Here is a 20,364-nt window from a genome sequence, read left to right as displayed (position 1 = left end):
AAAGTCCCCTGGTGCTTCTCACCCCTGCTTCCGATGGACAACACCCACATGTAGGAGGCTACCAGTTTTTGATAATGTCATTAAATTTGCTTTTAAGTTATTATACAGATGTTACGTGCAGAAATATATATATGGACACTTGCATTTTACCAAAAGAAATCGATGGTCAAATAAAAACACTAATGCCAAATGGGTATTGTATTAAATGACTTGGTGTGAATGAATATGCAACATAAACATTAACTAAAACACTATATAAAAGGTATGGCTAAATGTGAAAATTAACCCATATTATAATGGTTTTATATGAACATCATTTAAAATGTGCACTGTGTACATTTTAACAGCATTTAACAGTAAGGTTGCGAATTGCAGCTGGCCGCAGCTTACCCCTCCCTATCGAAGTACATAGAGAAGCTATGGTGGCCGACACAAGACAAAGATGCAGTCGTCGGAGAGAGCAGAGAGTGACTAGCGCTCTGTAGAGCAGTTTGTCCATTTAGGCTACTAGAAATGGCACAAAAGTGGCACACAAAAGTGTGTGTTTGTGTGACTTCACTGTAAGGTGTTCATAGTGGCTCATTCTAAGGAAATAAAAACATAACGGTTCATTATGCTCATTACAGTTAATCAAAGCTGAAACTTAAAGAAAAATTGACAGAAGGGCACTTCCATGAGTGAAGCCTGGGGCTTAATTTGACTCAACAAGGGAAACCTCACCCAGCCCAGACACGGAAAGGATTGATAGATTTATAGCTTTCTTTATATACCAGTTTTGTATACCAGTAAAAACATAGTTATGTATATTGCATTTCTGTCAATAGATCCTCATAAATACTACACATTTAAGTTTGTTTAAAAAAAAGTTGTTATAACATGTTCTGTAAATACAGAAATCTGTGTGATTCGTTTAATAGTTGTTGTTTTTTACACACCTAGCTATAATTATAAATACATTTTAAAGTTTTAAATGCTTCTATGGCACATGACCTACAGGACATATCTAGACATCATAGACAACTTTTAATATTTGTAACAAAGCCCATGTTTAGAAAACAATAGTCTGAAACCAATGCTTTAGTGTGAGTAGACCTGGCAATTTAAAAACAGGAAACTATTGGACTAAAAGACAAAAATAAACATGCCAAAGTTATTCTAAACACAACAATCATGTCCAAATGAGTACTTTTTAAGTTCTGAATTCTATCAAATGCCATTTGTTTCTCTATGTTCTCTATCTGCAACTATCGGATGCTATACATTAAACATTGACTGTTCATAAATATAAAATGCAGTTTTTAGTTCTCCACTGTAGTCAGTGCATTTTGGGAAAACACATATTTGAAAGCTTTTCCTATAGCTGTTGTGAAGAAACAGCTTGGAACGTGATGAGCAAAGATTCAATGTGACAGAACTGGTCCATATACGATGTGTGTGCATGTGCAAGCATTACATAATTCATGCTGGATCTACACCCCAGAGACTGTAGCTGCATCACATCATCTTAAACATTGTGATAAGTTTCAAAATAATTAGACACTGATGATTTGGATGGTCACATCTCATGTGTAGCTACAGCTCTGTCAGCATTTACACTGGTAAGGATTCCAGCCAAGTTATTATTAAGGTCGTACATCAATACAAACACAGCAATATAGCTTACAATAAATGTCTCAAAATAAAGGGTTCAGCATCTCAGTTTCAGCTCTCCGAGAGCTGTGAACAAGCGAAACAGCTGACAAGGACAGATCTGTGACCACAGGGGACAAAAACAACACCAAAGCCCTTTTCTGGCTTAAACCAGCCAGACAAACTCCATATTGAACAGAGCTATACGTCCAGCTGCTGCAAAAATACATATACTCAGCACTTTGACCTGCCATGTATGTTAACTTGAGTCCTATTGACCAAATACCTTACAACATATACAGATCAATATTGATCTGTATATGTTGGTCTATGGTCAATAGGACTCAAGTAGGAGACAAAGAGCACATTACACTGCAAAGTGTATGTTTGTGTGACTCAGCCAGAAGAGCACAAAGAGAAAATGGGATCTCACAAGGAGCAAGCAGATTGCTTCTGCAGTTCGGTTTACTAATTACAGCCTGGCTACTCTAGAGACCATGTGCAGCAGTGGCTTCAAAGTCAGTTTAGTGTGCTGCGAGAAAAAGAGCAAGAGGAATATAGGTAAGCTCAGCTGCAATCTTCTGACAGAAATCTTATTTATGGTAGGACCAAAGTAAACACTGGGGCTCCCAGAACATCTTCTTAGACATTAGTTAAACAGAGATTAAGGAGGCTAAAAAAAAACTGCCGTGAAAGATAAACATTATGCCTCAGCATGTAGGTTGCATGAAATATGCAGTGTGGACACATTCTTGCACTGATGTGAAATATAAATAGTATGAACTGTATGCACATAAGCAAATATATATATATATATATATATATATATATATATATATATATATATGTTTAACGATCGAGCAAGCGAGCAAATTATAGGCAGAGTGGGGTAAAAATTGTCAGTGAGTAAACTGTCTAATCAAATGACCCTACATTATATTTAGAAAGGGCCCATATATGCAGCATACAAGTTATTTTTCTTCATGGCAGGTTAAATACGATTTTTTCCCCCACAACGTATCCAGGTATAAAAATATCCATTATACATGTTGATTAATTACCAATGTACTGTATAAAACCATGCCGATTGTTTGGCTAAAGGCAATAATTTATCAAATTAAACATCTTACCAGATTTGTACTGCATCTTATCTGCTTTGGGGTAAGTTGTGTCAGTGGCTCAACAAAGCTTTGTAAACAAATGCAAGATAACTTACTATAAATTGTTTCACTATATTTAGATATACTGAACAAACATTTTTTTCTGTCTGATTGACAATAATGCGGATCAAACTTCGGAATGTGGTGTGATCATGGACGTGAATGTCTCCTCAATCTGCTTTTGAAGAAATATCGTAATATTGCGCTACAATGCATTCTATCAGTTGCAGTTCTGGCACCTCAACATCTCAACATACTGTACAACACAACGTACATTCACATCACATATTAACGCAGTGGTAGAGCAACATTCACAGGACACTTCAATGTACAAAAGTTAATTATTTGTATGAGCTTTAAAGCCTTGCTGGTTAAACTTAGAATTCACATGCTGATGCGCTTTTCTAACAATTGCTTTTCTGAGCGCATACACTCGAAGCGCACAGGCACTAAAAGCCTGTCAAACAACATTTGATAACAGTTATCTTTTGAGTTTTATTGCAGTAGTACTGTCAAATACACACAAGATTTACATAAACACAGTGGTATACATGGTATACAAGTAAACATTTAAGAGAAAATCCGATGCGTGTCTTTATAAGATGTGTGCAGGTCTTAAAGTAACAGCTAGAGTAAACATGCTGCCGCTTGTCCTTAAAGGAATAGTTCACCCAAAAATGACTCATTCTGATGTTGTTCCAAACCAGGATTCATTTCTTTCTTGTGCTGAACACAAAATAAGTTATTTTGAAGAATGTGGATAACCAAACATTTGCTGGTCCCCAATGACTTGCATAGTAGGAACAAATAGAACAGACAAAAGAAACTAATTCCACAGTCTATTGCCTGTCTAAGTCCATTTTAAATAATTATTCAATTTGTATGTCATGTTGTGTATATGTGTATCTTTGGTCACTTGCAAAATAATAAAACTAACATGAAAAAGAATTGTGATAAAATCGTGAATTATGATTTTCCTGAAGAAAAAATATATATTTTTGCCATATCGGCCACTTTTACATCCCAAAGTTATGAAGTAGGGGTGGCCGATATGGCAAAAATATATATTTTTTTCTATAAAGACACTTCCAATTTCAATTGATAAGAGTTAACCAGAAATGATTTAGGATTATTTTTTTAGTTTTTTACTATTCTGTCATCATGTACTAATACCTAATGTATGATCTTGATTGTAACACAAAATGCATTTGAATAGTGAATGGGGTGTAATGGGTCCAAATTAACACTAGACCCCATTGACTTTCTTCGTATATCTATGTTCCACAGAAAAAAGAAAAGAAATGCAAACCGGTTTGGAATAACATGAAGGTATCTAATTTATAACAGATTTTTTGGGTGAACTCTCCTTTTAAGTAAAAAGTTACCTGACTTTCCTAATTCTCTTATGTTTTATACTCTCAAACAGCCAAGATTTTGGCATATAATAAAAAACCGAAACACATAAATAAGAGGCAGAAGGAGGCAGGAGACATCATGCTGACATATTAATTGAACACCCTATAGTAGAATCGGTGGGAAAGCCCAGTCTGGCACAGACAGATAACAGTAATTGTCGCTAGTGCTTGTGCCGTTTGTTTTGCTGCAGTCACCAGGAGGTTAAGAGAAGCTCTGCAGGTAGTAAAGACTCCATACAGGTTCCTGTTAGCCTCATGAAAGTATCTGAAAATGATCTGTGAGGCTCTCCTCACTACACACATTTATGAGTGTGAACTGGCTGTATACATTTAAGTCACTGTGAGAATCAGAGCAGCAAACAGGACAAACCTCCAAATATAGATATAGTATTACAGAACGTTAACGCATAGTGGTAACTTAAAATGTCTCTGTTTGCATGCCAGGTGTCCTAAATATCCTAAATATAATAAACCTAGATATAATAAATGAACCATATAGAGGTGAAAAAGACAGTAGTGCAAGACATAACATAGTTAAAAGCTTCAGCTGTCGTTTTTCTCCTCTTAAGTCCCTAGATGACGGCTCCTCCAGTGCTGTGATACCAGCTGTCAAAAAGCTTCAGTCTGACAATCTGAATTTCCTTGACAGAACATTTTTTTTTTACAAGCTCATGGTTTGTAGAGAAACAAAACTGCTTGGCAGTGTACGTTTTAAAAGCTTGTGATCCGAATTAATTGGCCCTACTCAGACCTTATTAACATCTGTTTCAGGCTAACTGAATGCGATGGACAACACTAAATAAAGACGGGGTCCAATGCATTTTGAAAATGCATTACTAGCCAATCATCAAAGACTCTTCTGTCTGTGGTCAGGGCACATCTGGTCAAACCTGCATTTATAGCAGAGGCTGAACAAGAAGCACTAGAAGCAGTGCCTTCTCCAAAAATTTGGATTAAACCAACAGTACCTAAAAAATATTCTAAAAATCACTAGTTTTCTACACTCTTAGAAGAAAAGGTTCTATCGGCGTTACGTATTTGGAACCCCTAAAAGGTTCTATATAGAAGTATAGTTGAGTATACTCCAAAGAATCTTTTATGCTAAAAAGGTTCTATAATGACAAGAAAGAATACTTTTGGCACTTAAAAAGGGTTCTACATAGAACATTGCAAAAAATGAATTTCTTATTTAGTTAGTTTGAATTGTTTAAGAAACAATTACTAGACAAGTAAAAAAAATATTGTCTTTTTTGGGGAAAAATAACTCAGAATTAAGAGAGTTTTTGCTTAAAATAAGCAAAATAATCTGCCAATGGGGTAATTAAAATAGTGTTGTTTTAAGATTATTTTATATACCCCACTGGCAGATTATTTTGAGGAAAAACTCTTAATTTTGAGTTATTTTTTCCCCAAAAAGACAACCTTTTTACTTGTCTAGTAAATACTTATTTAGAAACAAGACAAAAATACTAAATAAGAAATGCATGTTTTGCAGTGAAATTTTAAGGGATCCAAATACGTAGCGCCGATGGAACCTTTTAAGTTTCTATATAGAACTTTTTCTTCTAATAGTGGCAGTCTTATTTTCTAAAGCAGTCTCACATGCACTCTACAAAAATCTGTAAGAATGCTTATGTTTACATGCTTATGTATGCTGTGTTTTCCAGTGGAAACATAGCCGTTTTAAAGAGCTTTCTCCATTAAACTGCATAAGGAATATGTTGTTAATGTCTACATGAGTTTCAGAGCACTGCTTTCTGCAAAAACCCTGGAATAAGCCATTTTCTGAAGTGCATGTAAACGGGGTCACAGTCCAACAGCGGATGAAGCTTCAGAGGGATGCAGCACCTGATTGGCCCTTATGTAGGTAGTGTCATGTACCTACTGAGCTACTAAAGCACCACGAATATGAAGAGTATTACTGCAAAGTACCATTTTCAGACATGTCGCAATGAAAAAAAATCAAATGAGATCATTAGTTTATCATTAGTGAATATGTTTAGTTTTTGTAACAAAAATTATTATTATAATTTTTTTAATTTAAAGGGGTACTTCAGCGCTGGGAAGATGAATCTGTATTTATACTGGGTCATCAATGTAGTAAAAATGTGAAATTATTTTTGAATTTGGTGCCTTCTAGACTGAGAAAAGACAGAAAATGTATTTTTGTCTCATGGTGATGAAAGACTACAATTCCCAGAATGCTTCGCTGCCCTCTGAGGCCATTCCCAAAGCCACCTACTTGACTACTGACTGAGTTGGAGAACAATTAAAAAACTGATTAAAAAACCAATTAAAAACTGAACGTGTCTGTTCAAAATAATGAGTGAATCACCGCACGAGTATCACAGCACTGAGCACTAACTGCAGGAGTGAGATAAATGAGCTGATGAGCTCTCATGATGAGAGCTAAGGTAATCACGACTACACTCACGGCATACATTCACAACGCGAGTTCAGTCTGGTGTGTTTCAGTTCATGCCTTTGCAAGCTTAACTTTCATAGAAATTAATTTGAGATGTTAAAAGACTTACACTGCTCACCATAGCTCCCCATAGCTCCCCATAGCTCCCCGTTTAAATGAGTGCCTGTAGCTGCGAGCTGAGCTCTGAGTGTAATCTCCCATCCCCCATGCGCGGGTTCAAAACATGCGGAAATGGCTCCCTCTGCTGGCTGTAGTCTTTAGCCTTTGGCCAAACATTCCTCCTATGATGCGTCATAGGAGGAATTTTTCCAGAAATAAAATGCATGAAACTCTTGTCACAGGGGGATATGAGGGGGGAAAGCACAATCATTTGAATATTGTGGTGTGGCAAGCAGCGGGGCGAGGGACCGCGAGAGCGGGCCGGTGATTAACGTTCACGAGTGCCAGCTGCGTGGCACAACGGTCTCGTCTCGCTGTCCTTGCTCCTCCTTATATGCTCCCGTCACATGGCCGCGAGACGAGACCGGTGTGCCACGCAGCTGGCACTCGTGAACGTTAATCACCGGCCCGCTCTCGCGGTCCCTCGCCCCGCTGCTTGCCACACCACATATATACTCCAGGGTTTCTACTGATACAAAGCCATATGCTAATCGCTGAAGTAACCCTTTAAAAAAATTAACAAAAACAGTGTACATTAAATATATGCTGCTCAGTACATTTCTCTTTACAGGGGACCTAATTCATAACCTCTAATATAATAATAATTTATTATTTGAGCTGTCGAGTTCACATCATTGAGTTGCGTTACAGTCTGTATTACAAATCATGGCCATAACTAAACTAATAAACAACATCATTAATGCAATGTATCACTCAAAAAGGCAAACCATATGAGGAAACTAGCATTGTTAATAGAAAGAAAGCTGTTCAAAGAAGAGTACAAGCAAGAAGGAACATGACCGTGACTTTAATGAAACACATATCAACATTAGACTAGCTTTTCAGAGATGGTAACAATTCCAGAGACTTCAAAGGCCTTTTTGCTCAACAGCTAAGGTATTGAGAAAGGTATTCGCGAGTAATGCCTCAACCTCTAAAGGGCCAACTCTTTAGTATTGCAACTTTGAATTTTACGGTACACATCCCCTTCTGCGACCATCCCAACACCTGCAGTGTTTACTGAGGTCTGAAAAGAATGTGAGTTTTAATATTGATAAAAGCAACCGGAAAATAGTTTGTGGTAGCAAATAACAGCTACACTGCAAAAATGGTTTCCTTATTTAGTATTTTGTGTCTTTTTACAAAAAGTATTTTTTGTCTTCTTAATATATTATATTTACTAAACTAAATGCAAGTAAAATAGAAAATATATATATATCTTATGTAATTTTACTTATCTAGTAAATGCATCTTAATTTATTTCTGGAAACGAGAAAATAGAAAGTACGTTTTTATTTTTTGCAGTATACGCGATTTGTGCATTTTACGGTTCTAATTATATACTCACTCTCCTCTGTTTTTAAATCACCTGCACTTTGCAACTTTATTACACCATGCAAATGATACAAATATATGTTGTAGTTTCCTAGTCATAAGTCTTTTTTGGATTCAGTGTGTGGTCAGCCATTTTTTCTGTTCTACATTAAGTTTACCCCACTTTGGCTCTACGCACCTGATAGAAAAGAGAATCTTTCCAACTGAAGAGCGCAACAACTTTCTTTGATTTATGATTTGAAATTATTAAAAAATGTCATATTAATATAGAAACAACTATTACAGCATTTGTTGCGTGTTTATGCTGTAAGCTACATAGTATTAAATCTGCCATAACACACTATTTACTTGCTAAATAAACAATGAAATAATTAATATAAATAACCCCTTGATTAAATAACACCATTAATAATATAACAAAAATATTTTACTGCAGGATCAATATTTTTATGAGGATCGATCCTCTCAAACACAAGTCTCAGTATTTCAAAACAGATCCACCCTAAAAGAAATGCAATCAAGTGTTCAATATTGACACCTTTTACAAGATTCTATCAAAAGATTATTTGTCTCTCCACCCTCATGTTCTGACCCATAGGTACACTCACCATGAAAAGCAGCCTATAAAGTATCCTCCAGGCAGCTATGGCCTGGTACTTTGTCCTTCTGGCCAGAGAACTGCTCTTCCTTCTAATCTTGCCCACCCTGAAAGTTGGCATGGTTGTTGAGTTACTCTTCAGCTCTGGTTGTGTCACAATCACACTCTTGCTCCAAGTTAACTCAAGACATGTCTCCTTCTTCCAATTGCAAGTCAACAATCAAACATTTACAAAATTCTGAGCGTCAGGCTAGTTATCTTTTTTTGCATAGGATGCTTTCTAAAAATCGATCACTAGCAGGTTTTGCGCACATACGAGCTAGACTAAAACTGCTGCTGTCCACTGAAATCTGCATATCAATTGCTGGCTCATATGACCCTGTTGCAGTTTCCAGAGAACATAATGAAGTGCTCAGACAGTTTGCAAACACTACCAGTTGCCTAGCCTTTCAATAACATCAACACAATGGAAATGTTTCTGGATGGCCTGTGAACACTAAGGCTAACATTACCATGCATGCTGAAAGGATAATTGTCTGAAAATATTAACCAGAACCAAAGCTACAGAGGAGAAAGAAAAATACACCCATTTTATTTTATTCTTTAAACATTTACTCTGCTTTTTCAACAGTCACAAACAAGTTTTCCATGAACATTGAGTCTGAACTCTCCTCATTTTAGGTCTGGACACAGCTCCCAGGCAAATATCAATATTCTTAGAAGTATAAATGTGAAAATTCTAAATGACGTGTTCTCTGGTTCTGCGCATAAGACAAAATTACAGGTAATGTAACACTAAACCCTGGCAGGATTTCAACAACACAAACACTTGCCACAATACTTTTTAGAGTCTTAGATCTAAAAGTTCGAAACAAACCTTATCAACATTTCTTATCAGCATAGCCATGAAAAATATTTTCATTAATAAGTATAATGTTGTTGCCATTACGACAATTCAATTGCCATTCAATTGCCATTCCTAATATTTTTGTGGGCATTGAGAGTACAAAATTTGGTCAGTTACACAAGTAACAAGTTCTCAATATATATATTCACTATTGAACACTTGATTGCATTTAATTTAGGGTGGATCTGTTTTGAAATACTGAGACTTGTGTTTGAGAGGATCGATCCATTATTTACTCACCCTCAAGCCATCCTAGGTGTATATGACATTCTTGTTTCAGATAAATACTATTGGAATTATATTAAAAAAATGCCCTGGCTCTTCTAAGCATTAGAATAGCAGCACAAAAAGTAAAGCCTAAAGTGCATCCATCCATCATAAATGTACTCTACAATCCACACGGCTGTGCAGGTTTAATAAAGGCCTGGTAAAATATCTAGCTTCCACAAGATCTTTAGAAATAGTGTAACTGACACGACATATGATGTAGGGCAGTGGTCTTCAACCCTGCTCCTGGGTTGTCCTGCAGAGTTTAGCTCCAACCCTAATTAAAAACAGGTGATGCTAATTAAGCTCTTCTGGATGGTGACACTCTTCATGAATGTCTGCACTTTTTGGGGGGCTTAAAATTTTGGTCTGCCATTATAATGCTTGGATAAGCCAGGACCAGTGTTGGGCATGTTACTTTAAAAAAGTAATTAGTTATAGTTACTAGTTAGTTCTCACAAATAGTACCTGAGTTACATCATTATAAAAGTAACTAATTACCAGGAAAAGTAACTACTGTGTTACTTTTTTATATTAAAGCAGCACTGGGTAACCTTTGCTCTCAGGGTCCCCCTACAGTTGGGAAAAAATAATGTCCTCAACTACTGTCATAAACTCTGCCATCCTACAACATGTGTCGTCTCATAACCCGCGTTCTGGCGTTGTGTGTGAAATGTCTTCATCCCAGGTACAGTCAGTGGCATATGTTTCAGCATGTCATATGAATATAATTTAATCTGTTTTATTTTTTTCAAACGCCAAATAATCGCGATGCTCGCATTTACAAGCCAGCGTCATTATATGTAGTCTATTGGTTACCGTTTTACAGAATCTATATGATACTTCAGTTCAATGTTTGAGTGGTAGTCCCCATAACAAGCATGACAGCATCGGTCGGGCACGCCTCCTTCAGCTCACGCCGACGAGCAAACGCTGGTCCAGTGTTGATCCTCGTCCTGCCTTAAATCGGATCACTTTTTTGTTTCCTCTTATTGCTTTCCTCCAACAAAACCTTTTCTTTCTTATTTGTCTGTGCTGCTTCGGACATGACTATATTATCCGACAAACAAAGTTGGGCTCGCACGTCCGAATTTAAGGAAGTGTGGGTGTTGGTGGAAGTGACGTATATGCCGTCAAGCAGTCGAATTTTGTAGTTCTTTTTGTTTTTGGGTTACTACCCGAAACCCGAACTTTAAAAGTACGATTAAAAACGATACAGATCCCATCAAGCTATGGCAGACGTGTCATTCAACCTATTGTAAGTCAATGTATCATCACAAGAGTCTTGAAAATATATTATGAAATTTGAAAAGTTACCTAGTGCTGATTTAAATGAATGAATTGGACACTACCTTGAATAAATTATTATTATAAAACGTACATTAATCTTCACTATTTTAATGTTGCTGTGGGACAATGTGAGAGACACCTATCAAATTCAAATAAATATTATCAGTACTTTAGTGTAAATATTATCAGTTCTATACTACTCCTTTGGTAGTGGAGCTCATGTTATCACCTGGGTTCTTCACAAATTTTGTGGCGGCATGTGGCAATGTGAGGTGCTTCATTAGATTAGAATTTATTGCCACCGACGTAGAGAGAGATTCTTTCTTCCTGGCCATAATTTGCACGTTACACATTCTTACCTTTCACCTAGTGAAAGGAGGGAATGTAGGGAAAAGTAGTGCTTATACTTCTAATTTGCAAAAGCTACTGTGAAGTCGTTGGACTTGCCATCGGTCTGACTCCTCCTGGTTATTGGTGTCGCATGTGCGACTGTGCATATGGTGTGCATGTGTGTGTATGTGAACGCTACCTAACCCGATCATCATCAGTTGTGGTTGTCTCCCACCCATCAATCATCATGTGTTCAATCATCACCTGTTCATGTGTACCACCCAAACCACCCCTCAATACCAACACACATGCACGCATGCACCAACCAACCAGAGAGAGAGAGAAAAAAAAAAAAAGCTTTGCAGGTTCAACTGACAGAGAGTCTGTTAAGATGAAAAACGCTTCAGTAAGCTCAATAACGTCACATTTCTTTCTCAGTAACGTTAACAGCGTTATTACGGGGAAAACAGTCATTTGTTTCACTACTCGTTTCTGAAAAAAAATCTTCTGTTAGTAACACTATTTATCTACAGGACATTATTTTTCGATGATTGTATTCGTCTGAAAGAAGATTATACCTAGGATGGCTTGAGGGTGAGTAAATTATGGGATCATTTTCATTTTTGGGTGAACTAATTCTTTAATTGAACAATATTTCATAGATTATTTGAATGGACCACACTTTACCATTATACCAGTCAAGACAGATTTTTTTATGCTATTCAAATTTGATAAAAGACACATTTTTGCTAATCAGACATTAATAGTATCATAACATAAATTTTAACATATGTTGTTGTGTTTGTTAGGCAAGGTAAACCTAAGCTTTGCTTTCCCTGGCAGCACAACAAAGATCAATGTCTTACTCATGCTCTTCTGACCTTTTACCAGTAAATGTTTTAGAATATCAAGAAACAACAGGAGAGCGCTGTGCTGCAAGCTCTTTTCCCCCAGTTATCTCAAAGTGCAACACTTTGTATATAACTTTGGGTCATTTATAATTAGTTAATATACCCTTCTTAAAAGATCCTTGAAGTCTAGTTCTCCACAGGGCCATTTTTAGACATGTGTATACTATTGGAATCATAAAATAGCAAACAGACTTGAATACATAAAACTTGTTATGTGTAACAAAAGGAAATTCTACAAATACAATCACTGAGCACTTTAAACGTCTGCAACCTTATTAGCCAAATGAAACAGCAACACACAACAAATAGTAGTGACTTCTCTAAGGTCGCAGAAGAGAGACTGTGGGAGGCAGAAGGATTATGGATCTTGTATGTCTGCCAAATAGAGGGATTATCCTCATTTGGCATATTCTGTGGGCAAGGTGTTAAACTAATGCTAACGCCCCTCCTCAACAACTCACCACCAACAAACAACAACTAGTAACTCTTGCAGCACTTACAATTTGACATGCTCATTTTACTGTGTTAATATGTGAAAACCGAGAAATTTCCAACTAGCAACCTAAGCTTACATAAAGTGCTGCTTATACAACAAAATCAAATAAAAATCTATGGGAAGTCAAGAGGATGTAGTGTCCCTGGAGAAAGCATTGGCCATTGCTCAGAGGAAAATGTCCTGTCATGCCGTAGTAGAGCTCTGACAGGCTGTGATTCATCCCTGAGGTTACAGCAATTGTGCCATGTAGCCATCTTCTTTTTAAAGCCCAATAAATAAAGACACACATGCATAAATCAAAGTGGATAGCCATGCAATCCAAATGGCACTTGTAGTTATATGCTCTAGTGCACATTTTAGACTGTTATTATTCTTCAGCATCCATTCAGTTTTTCAAGCAAGTTTTAATAATAAAGCCCACAGTGTCAAAAACAAATCTAAGCTTTGCCCTAGGCGGAGGAGGCCAAGTGGTTCATAAAATCAAATATATCATTGTAATAATGAGAAATAATGAAATTATCACAGTTGAATAATGTGCTAAATTCCAGCTAAAACAGCCATGTTTCTATGACAGCTATGCTTCCTCCGACAGGAACACCAATGCAATCAACGCTGTAAAAAAAACTATATCCACATAAATTATTTGGTAAAAGTCGAAAAGGAGTTGATCCCCCCTCTTATAGATACAATAGCATTTGATACCATGAAAACCGATCCTTCTGCAGCATTCTGGCAGGCCACACAGGCAGCAATCTCCTCTAGCAGTCGGGCCAGCTTGTTCTGAAGCAGCCGATGTAGAGTGAGAAGAGTTGAGTTAAGGAAGATGTCCTTTCCTTCCTTGACACAGTCTGGCCAGAACCAGCACATGGTAAGGAACGAACAGAGAAACTCGACCGGCGAGTGCTCACAGAGGCAGAGCTCAATGAGCGTGGTGAGGTAGATGCATGGCCTGGCATCCCGTTTGGTCTGCTCTGCCATTGAAGCCCACCCCGTCCCATGGGTAGCACTGGTCAAGTTGGTCGTTCCTCTCCTTTGGATCTCTTCCCGACCTCTGACTGTGTACAGGACTGTTAAATAAGCCCAGATTATTAGTCAGCTCACAGCCATATGCTGACAGACTGGCTTAGTCATTCCCATCCCCCTAGTTCAATGCTAAACGCTGGGGGTCTGGTGGTTGGAAATTATGAAAACTGGCTTTTGAGAACACTTTGCTTGGCTAAAGTTTTTGCAGCCAAAGATATATATTTTTGGAACGATTAAGACTTCCCAGCTTTATTAGCAAGTGTTTTGACAAGCCATGTTAGAGATAAACTTAAAAGCTGAGCCAAGTTTATAGCCTAAGAGCCTTTTTTGCTAGATAATACAGCCCCTTTGTCCAATTAGAAATAGGGTTAATTTCCTGATCCATCGCATTATGGCAGATACTATGGAGACATAACACAACTATGGAACAGAAGCAATTGAGAGAATATGCATTAAATTGTCAAAGATGCCAGTAAAGACTGTTCATAACTTTTTAAAGTTAAACAATTTTTTTGGGATTGGTCTAATTTAATACCAAAATGTAAGATTGCCCCTTGACTACTTGGTAATAATAGTACTAGTACTTTATTGGGGTAGAAATTCCCCTATGTACCTGACTTAAGTTAACCTAAGCGTAGCATCTCCTAATTTAAGCTTATGAATTTATCCTCTAGCATGTCTACTGGCGACGTCTTACTTCGAATTAGACAATGCCTTGCCCCCTACCAACACTATCACTTAGGATTAAGATCTTTAGTGTTCCACTGACCTGTTGCACATCAGTAACCAGACAAACTCCAGACAATTCCTTTAAATATGCTTTAATCATGTTCAGGAGGATCTCAGACCAATTTCAGAAAATTTCCTCCAACAAAGAGAGTAAAGTTTTTATAGAATAGGAACATGGGTAAAGAACACCAACTTTACCCAAAATTGGTTCTACAAATGTTTAATTATTTGTTAATAGGTAGAGCCAAATCTGGATAACTCAATCATGAGGTTGGACAGGCATATCAAAACTAGGGAAACTTTTGTTTCCCCTTTTGTAATTTTCAGTCATACAGTAATCCATATTCCATACAGTAATTATGTAGTGGTAGGGGCATTCAGTATTCAAAAGCATATAAATGTTATTCCTGCAATAAGGGAAAGAGATATAAAAATTAAAAATTAAAGTTAAAATTTAAATTAAAATGTCCTCTACATTACACAACTGACCTCAGAACTTGGTAGATTTAGATGTCAGGGACTTAATAAAAACATATTTTGTGACAATATTCACAAAATAGCTATTGTAGCTTTATTTCTAAAATGGCATTCAACACCAACTATTTTTTATATTTTATATTTGGACATACATTTCATAAAGTTGTCTTTGGTGGTTATGAAATGCAGTGACATTTTCCAGTCAGGTAACAATCAATACTTAATAGATCAGAAGGTTGAAGAGATTTGGAAAATAGTACCAAACACTCAAATAAAGTAAAGATGAGGAAGATATCTCATCATTAGTTTTTAGTCAGATAACTAAAAACTTTTCTGAAGATAATGCTGATATGGCGTGCATCTCTTTCTGTTAGCTGTTGAAGTATTAACAGCATTCAAGTACAAACAGACCCAGATATCACATTTGGTACTTTGCTAACCTCCCCTCCTAATCTACCTCCTCAACATATCAATTATAGAAAGACAATTAAAAAAAACAATAATAAAAACACTATATATATATATATATATATATATATATATATATATATATGCATCATACATATATACACACACACACACACATTCTGCAGTGATGTGTACCACTAGCAATAAATGCACCCAGAGGTCACAATAGTCATGTTTTACTGTCGGGCCAAAAGAATGCATGCTAGCACATGCAATGGATGAAGGACAAATTGGTCTCGACTAACCCAACAGCTAGATTCATCAACAATAACTCAAACCAGGACATCCAAGAACCTTGGAGTTGTGTTTGATCAGTTAAACTTCACATACCACATTGCTAGAACTGCCCAGTCTTGCAGATTTGCCTTATATAATATCAGAAGGATCAGGCCCAAACTATCAGAACATGCTACTCAACTTCTTGTCCAAGCTCTTGAGCTATCCAGACTGGACTATTGTAATGCTCTCTTGGCAGGCATTCCAGCATGCACTGTCAAACCTCTGCAACTGATCCAGAATGCTGCAGCAACAAGGGTCTTTAACGAGGCGAAGAGAGCACACACTCAGAAAAAAGGTACAAAGCTGTCAAATTGAGGTACAAATTGAGGGCAGTACTCTAGCTAAAAGGTACTAACCTGTACTATTATGTAGCAATTTACGTCATTCTCGAGCGAAGAAGAAAGTGACACAGTAAACAGTGGACAACATACAGCAGATCTTTTTCTTGCTTCTCTGCATGTGGCTGTCTTCATGCTTTGTTTGAACCAGTCAATGTTCTGCAGTGAGTCTAGCTGGTGCCGGTACAGTACAGTTTTGAATTCAGGTACCATTCTTAACTTATGATAATGGAAACAGCAAAAAATGCTTACTGTATTGAACTATAATGAACAGTACCGGTTAGTGGAAATAAGCCATTAGGTACAAAGATGTAGCATTTCCCCTTTGCACCTTAGGGTACTGCCCCAGTGAAAGCATTTTTTTTTCTTTCTGAGAGTGCACATCACACCTCTTCTCATAAATTTACACAGGATGCCAATTGACTCTCACATCAAATTCAAGGCCTACTAGATATCCACGGGCTCTGCATGCCTATATCTAAACTCACTACTTCAGACTTGTATGTGCCCTCCAGTAGTTTGCGCTCTGCAAGTGAACAGCGCCTTGTGGTGCCACCTCAAAGAAGCACAAAATCACTTTCACAGACCTTCACCTGGACTGTTCCTGCTGGTGGAATGATCTGCCTAACTCCACCCGGGCTGCTGAGTCTTTAGCCATTTTAAAGAAACTGCTGAAGATGGATCATTTTCCGTCAACACTTGACCTAAAAACACTTAATATTCTATATTATAATATAGAATATGCTTGCTTTTTGTACTGTGCTAGACTAACTGAGCTTAGTCACAGCATTTGCATATTGTTGTCCTATTGTTGGTTTCATTGTATATTGCTCTCCTCATTTGTAAGTCGCTTTCGATAAAAGAGTCTGTTAAATTATTAAATGTAAATGTAATGCCTATGTCATAAAGTACTGTACATACACTCTAACTCATTTAACTCAGGTGTTCTGTCCGTGAGCTCCTTCTGTTGATCTGTCAAAGGATAACAGTACAATGAGACGGGCGAGTTCATTCAAACCTCCTCTGATCACATAATATTTTAGCTCTTGTGAACGTATGTTGGAGATACATTTTTTTGTAAATAGTTAAAGTGGTAAATTATGTTTTTATTGCATAAAGTACTCGCATTGGTTCATAAAATTGAGGTTAAACCACTGGAGTCAAATGGATTACAATGTCTTTTCTATTTTTATTGTGGAACAACACGAGGGTGAGTCATTAAATGACAGAATTTTCTGAAAAATATCCCTTTAAAACATACAAGTTTTTCAAAGTTTTCCAATGTTATTTATTCTGTCCTGGTGTGGGGCGGCATTAAACTCATCAACATGAGCAGTTAATTAATACATTTGCACATCAAGAGTGGAGCAGGCTCGCAACTAAATCTCTATAGATGGGGAGGCCCCTTGTTTACTGTGCACAGCTTTCGGCTTAAGAAACAAGCAGACTTTAAATAAAAATCTTCAAGGGACACTTCCCTTTCAAATCTATAAAAGCAATCAATCAAATAAACTCTGGGGACTTCTGAAATTCCACACACAAGTTTGTAGTGCATGTCTATAAAGCAAACACACAAACAGTAAACATACACTAAACATATTCAGTGGTGCTGCACACCTGACTGTAATGTAAATATCTAATCAGCTAATAAAGGAAATATGATGTGATGAGATGAAATTATTGTTGGCAGGAAGTGAATTAGAGGAGATTTGATGATTGATGTCTGATTAATTTAGAATTAATGTGTTAAACTATAATTCAATAAAGAAGCTAAAGGACATTAAAATTATGATCAAAGTTATTCAACGAATTATACAAATAAAATTTATAACTTAGGTTTTAATTAATTCTATAAACTATAATACTGATCTGCCAACATTGTCGCTATATGATAAATTAAAATAAGCTGATAACATCACTGTTTTCTCCAGAACGACGGTACAGCCAAATCTAATTTTGTTGCAATATTATCCTGTTTGACACTGTGAAGCTGCTTTGACACAATCATGATTGTAAAAGCGCTATATAAATAAAGTTGATTGATTGATTGATTCACTACTTACACTGAGTTTTGTGACACACTTCCAGTTTGAATCTTTTTGATTATTTTTCCGGTTATGTATTTTTTCAATGTCCTGACTAGTTGACACTAGTTGACTAGTTAAGTGACTAGTCACTTAGTTGACTAAACGCCTCTAAAATGATTGTCTGCAAGAATATTTAAAAATGTGGACATTTTCAGTGACAGGAGAAGAGATATTCTGATGATTAACGTGTAAAGAATTGTCTAAACTCAACGAACATTTGAATTCAGCCAAACCGATCTGAGTAGCGGCAGTTAAACATACGTAATTATTTCACCTAAGGGTCAGTCCTCGACTAAACTAGTAATTGCAAAGCTGGTGTGAGAGACCGGAGGAATAGATTCAGTATGAATATTTACTTATTTTATGTAAATATTTGCATCACTATTCTGTCACACAAGTGGGACACTTGGTGCTCTTTTTTAAGGCCTTTTTTCAGTAATCCTTTATTTTAGTAATCATAAATTAGGTATCATTCGAAAGCTTACAAACTCAAAATTCATCCTGTGAAAACCTTTTTGAAATCGGAGGTAACAATTACCATGGAACCAGTACTTGAATTTTTTCTAGCAGGCTCCTCCCCTAGTGGGAGGTGTCATGTTTCATTTTACAACACTTAACTACTTTATAATCAAAATCTTTCAAAATCAAAAACACATATCGTCGGTCAATACACGAGTCTTAAAGGTCAATTTGGTGACTGCTTTGTGATGAAAGTGATATTTGAAAGGAAATGTATAGGAAAATGCAAAACAATCAATGGAATGTGGATGACACCCGGTGGCTATTTTTGGTACATTGCCTAAGCAAAATCTCATGGGAACTTACATTTTTGTGATATCAACTTCAAATTTGGAACACAACTTGTTTAGAAATATGGCTTTTTATAGTACTTGTGTAGTTAATTTATTTAGTAAAATATACATTTTATATAAGTTTGATAAGTTTATATAAGTGATCGATGAATGTATGAGCAGTATGAGCATTTAACCTTTAGCATAAATACAAGCTTTGGTGTTGGTAACAGTAATATGCAAGCAGTGTGAAGGCCAAAGCACCTTGAAGAGGCTAATTACCAAGTGATGAAGAACACTGACAGAAAAGCTTTGACAATGTAGCTGTTGCTCAAAACACACACACACACACACACACACACACACACACACACACACACACACACACACGCACACACACACACACACACACACACACACACACACGCAAATATGCACATTTATTTGGGCAGTTTTGAGGGGATATTTTTCATTGACTTTTTTTATTGTTTTATACTGAAGTAATTATATTTAATATCCCCTAACCCTCAACAAAAAACATTTTGGACTTTTAGATATGACTTAAAACTTTAGTATATTTACTAATCTGTCCTAATTGTGGAGACATTTGTGAGCATCTCGCAAGTGCAAGTAAAACCTCTACAAACCGACAAAAGGACATGTACACAAATGTTTACTGTACACTGCAAATCAACAAAACAAAACTGAAATTAAAATCTATCCGTATACTAACCTTTAAAGGCAAAACTGACCTGCAATGTACCATATGGGTCTGTGAAATTAACAAATTAAATGGAAACAAACGTGTATATTCCATACCTTGCTGTGCTGAACTGTTCGATGATTGTGGTATGAATCCTGAAGACCATCATCTACAGCCAAGCCTAAAATTTCTGCCACACAGGACACGTCTGAGGAGAAAAAAAATATTATTCACAATTACTAAAAACAGGTTAAACACTTCTTTGAGGCCTTTTAGTCACTGTGTGACACACAAACGAAGATGCCATGCCACTACATTAGAATTGTAGAGATTTTTGGGGCAAGTCATTTACCACATTCAATTCACCAGTTTCAAAAGTCTGAATTGGCAGAGAGTTAACTATGAGGTGTAAAATACAAAAAAAAAAATGTTTAAACAACAAAAACCTGCAAATATGACAAAATATTACATTAAAAGGTATATAAATCACAAAAATGTTCTAAAGCAACTGTCCAACAGTAACACCTGCATGCAAAGTTACAGTGAG

General features: G+C 36.6%; 1 protein-coding gene across 6 annotated transcripts in view; it reads right to left on the bottom strand.

The window, feature by feature from the left end:
* tiam2a (TIAM Rac1 associated GEF 2a) overlaps positions 1–20,364 on the bottom strand; it is a 117,046-nt gene that overhangs the window by 16,760 nt on the left and 79,922 nt on the right. For all 6 annotated transcript variants that reach the window (XM_067455990.1, XM_067455995.1, XM_067455991.1 and 3 more), the window contains one exon: positions 19,934–20,025. In XM_067455990.1, coding sequence (XP_067312091.1) covers positions 19,934–20,025 — 92 coding nt within the window. The remainder of the gene's footprint in view (positions 1–19,933; positions 20,026–20,364) is intronic.

Source organism: Pseudorasbora parva, chromosome 10 (assembly GCF_024679245.1).
Source record: "Pseudorasbora parva isolate DD20220531a chromosome 10, ASM2467924v1, whole genome shotgun sequence".
NCBI lineage: Eukaryota > Metazoa > Chordata > Actinopteri > Cypriniformes > Gobionidae > Pseudorasbora > Pseudorasbora parva.
This window is presented reverse-complemented; position numbering and strand designations above follow the sequence as displayed.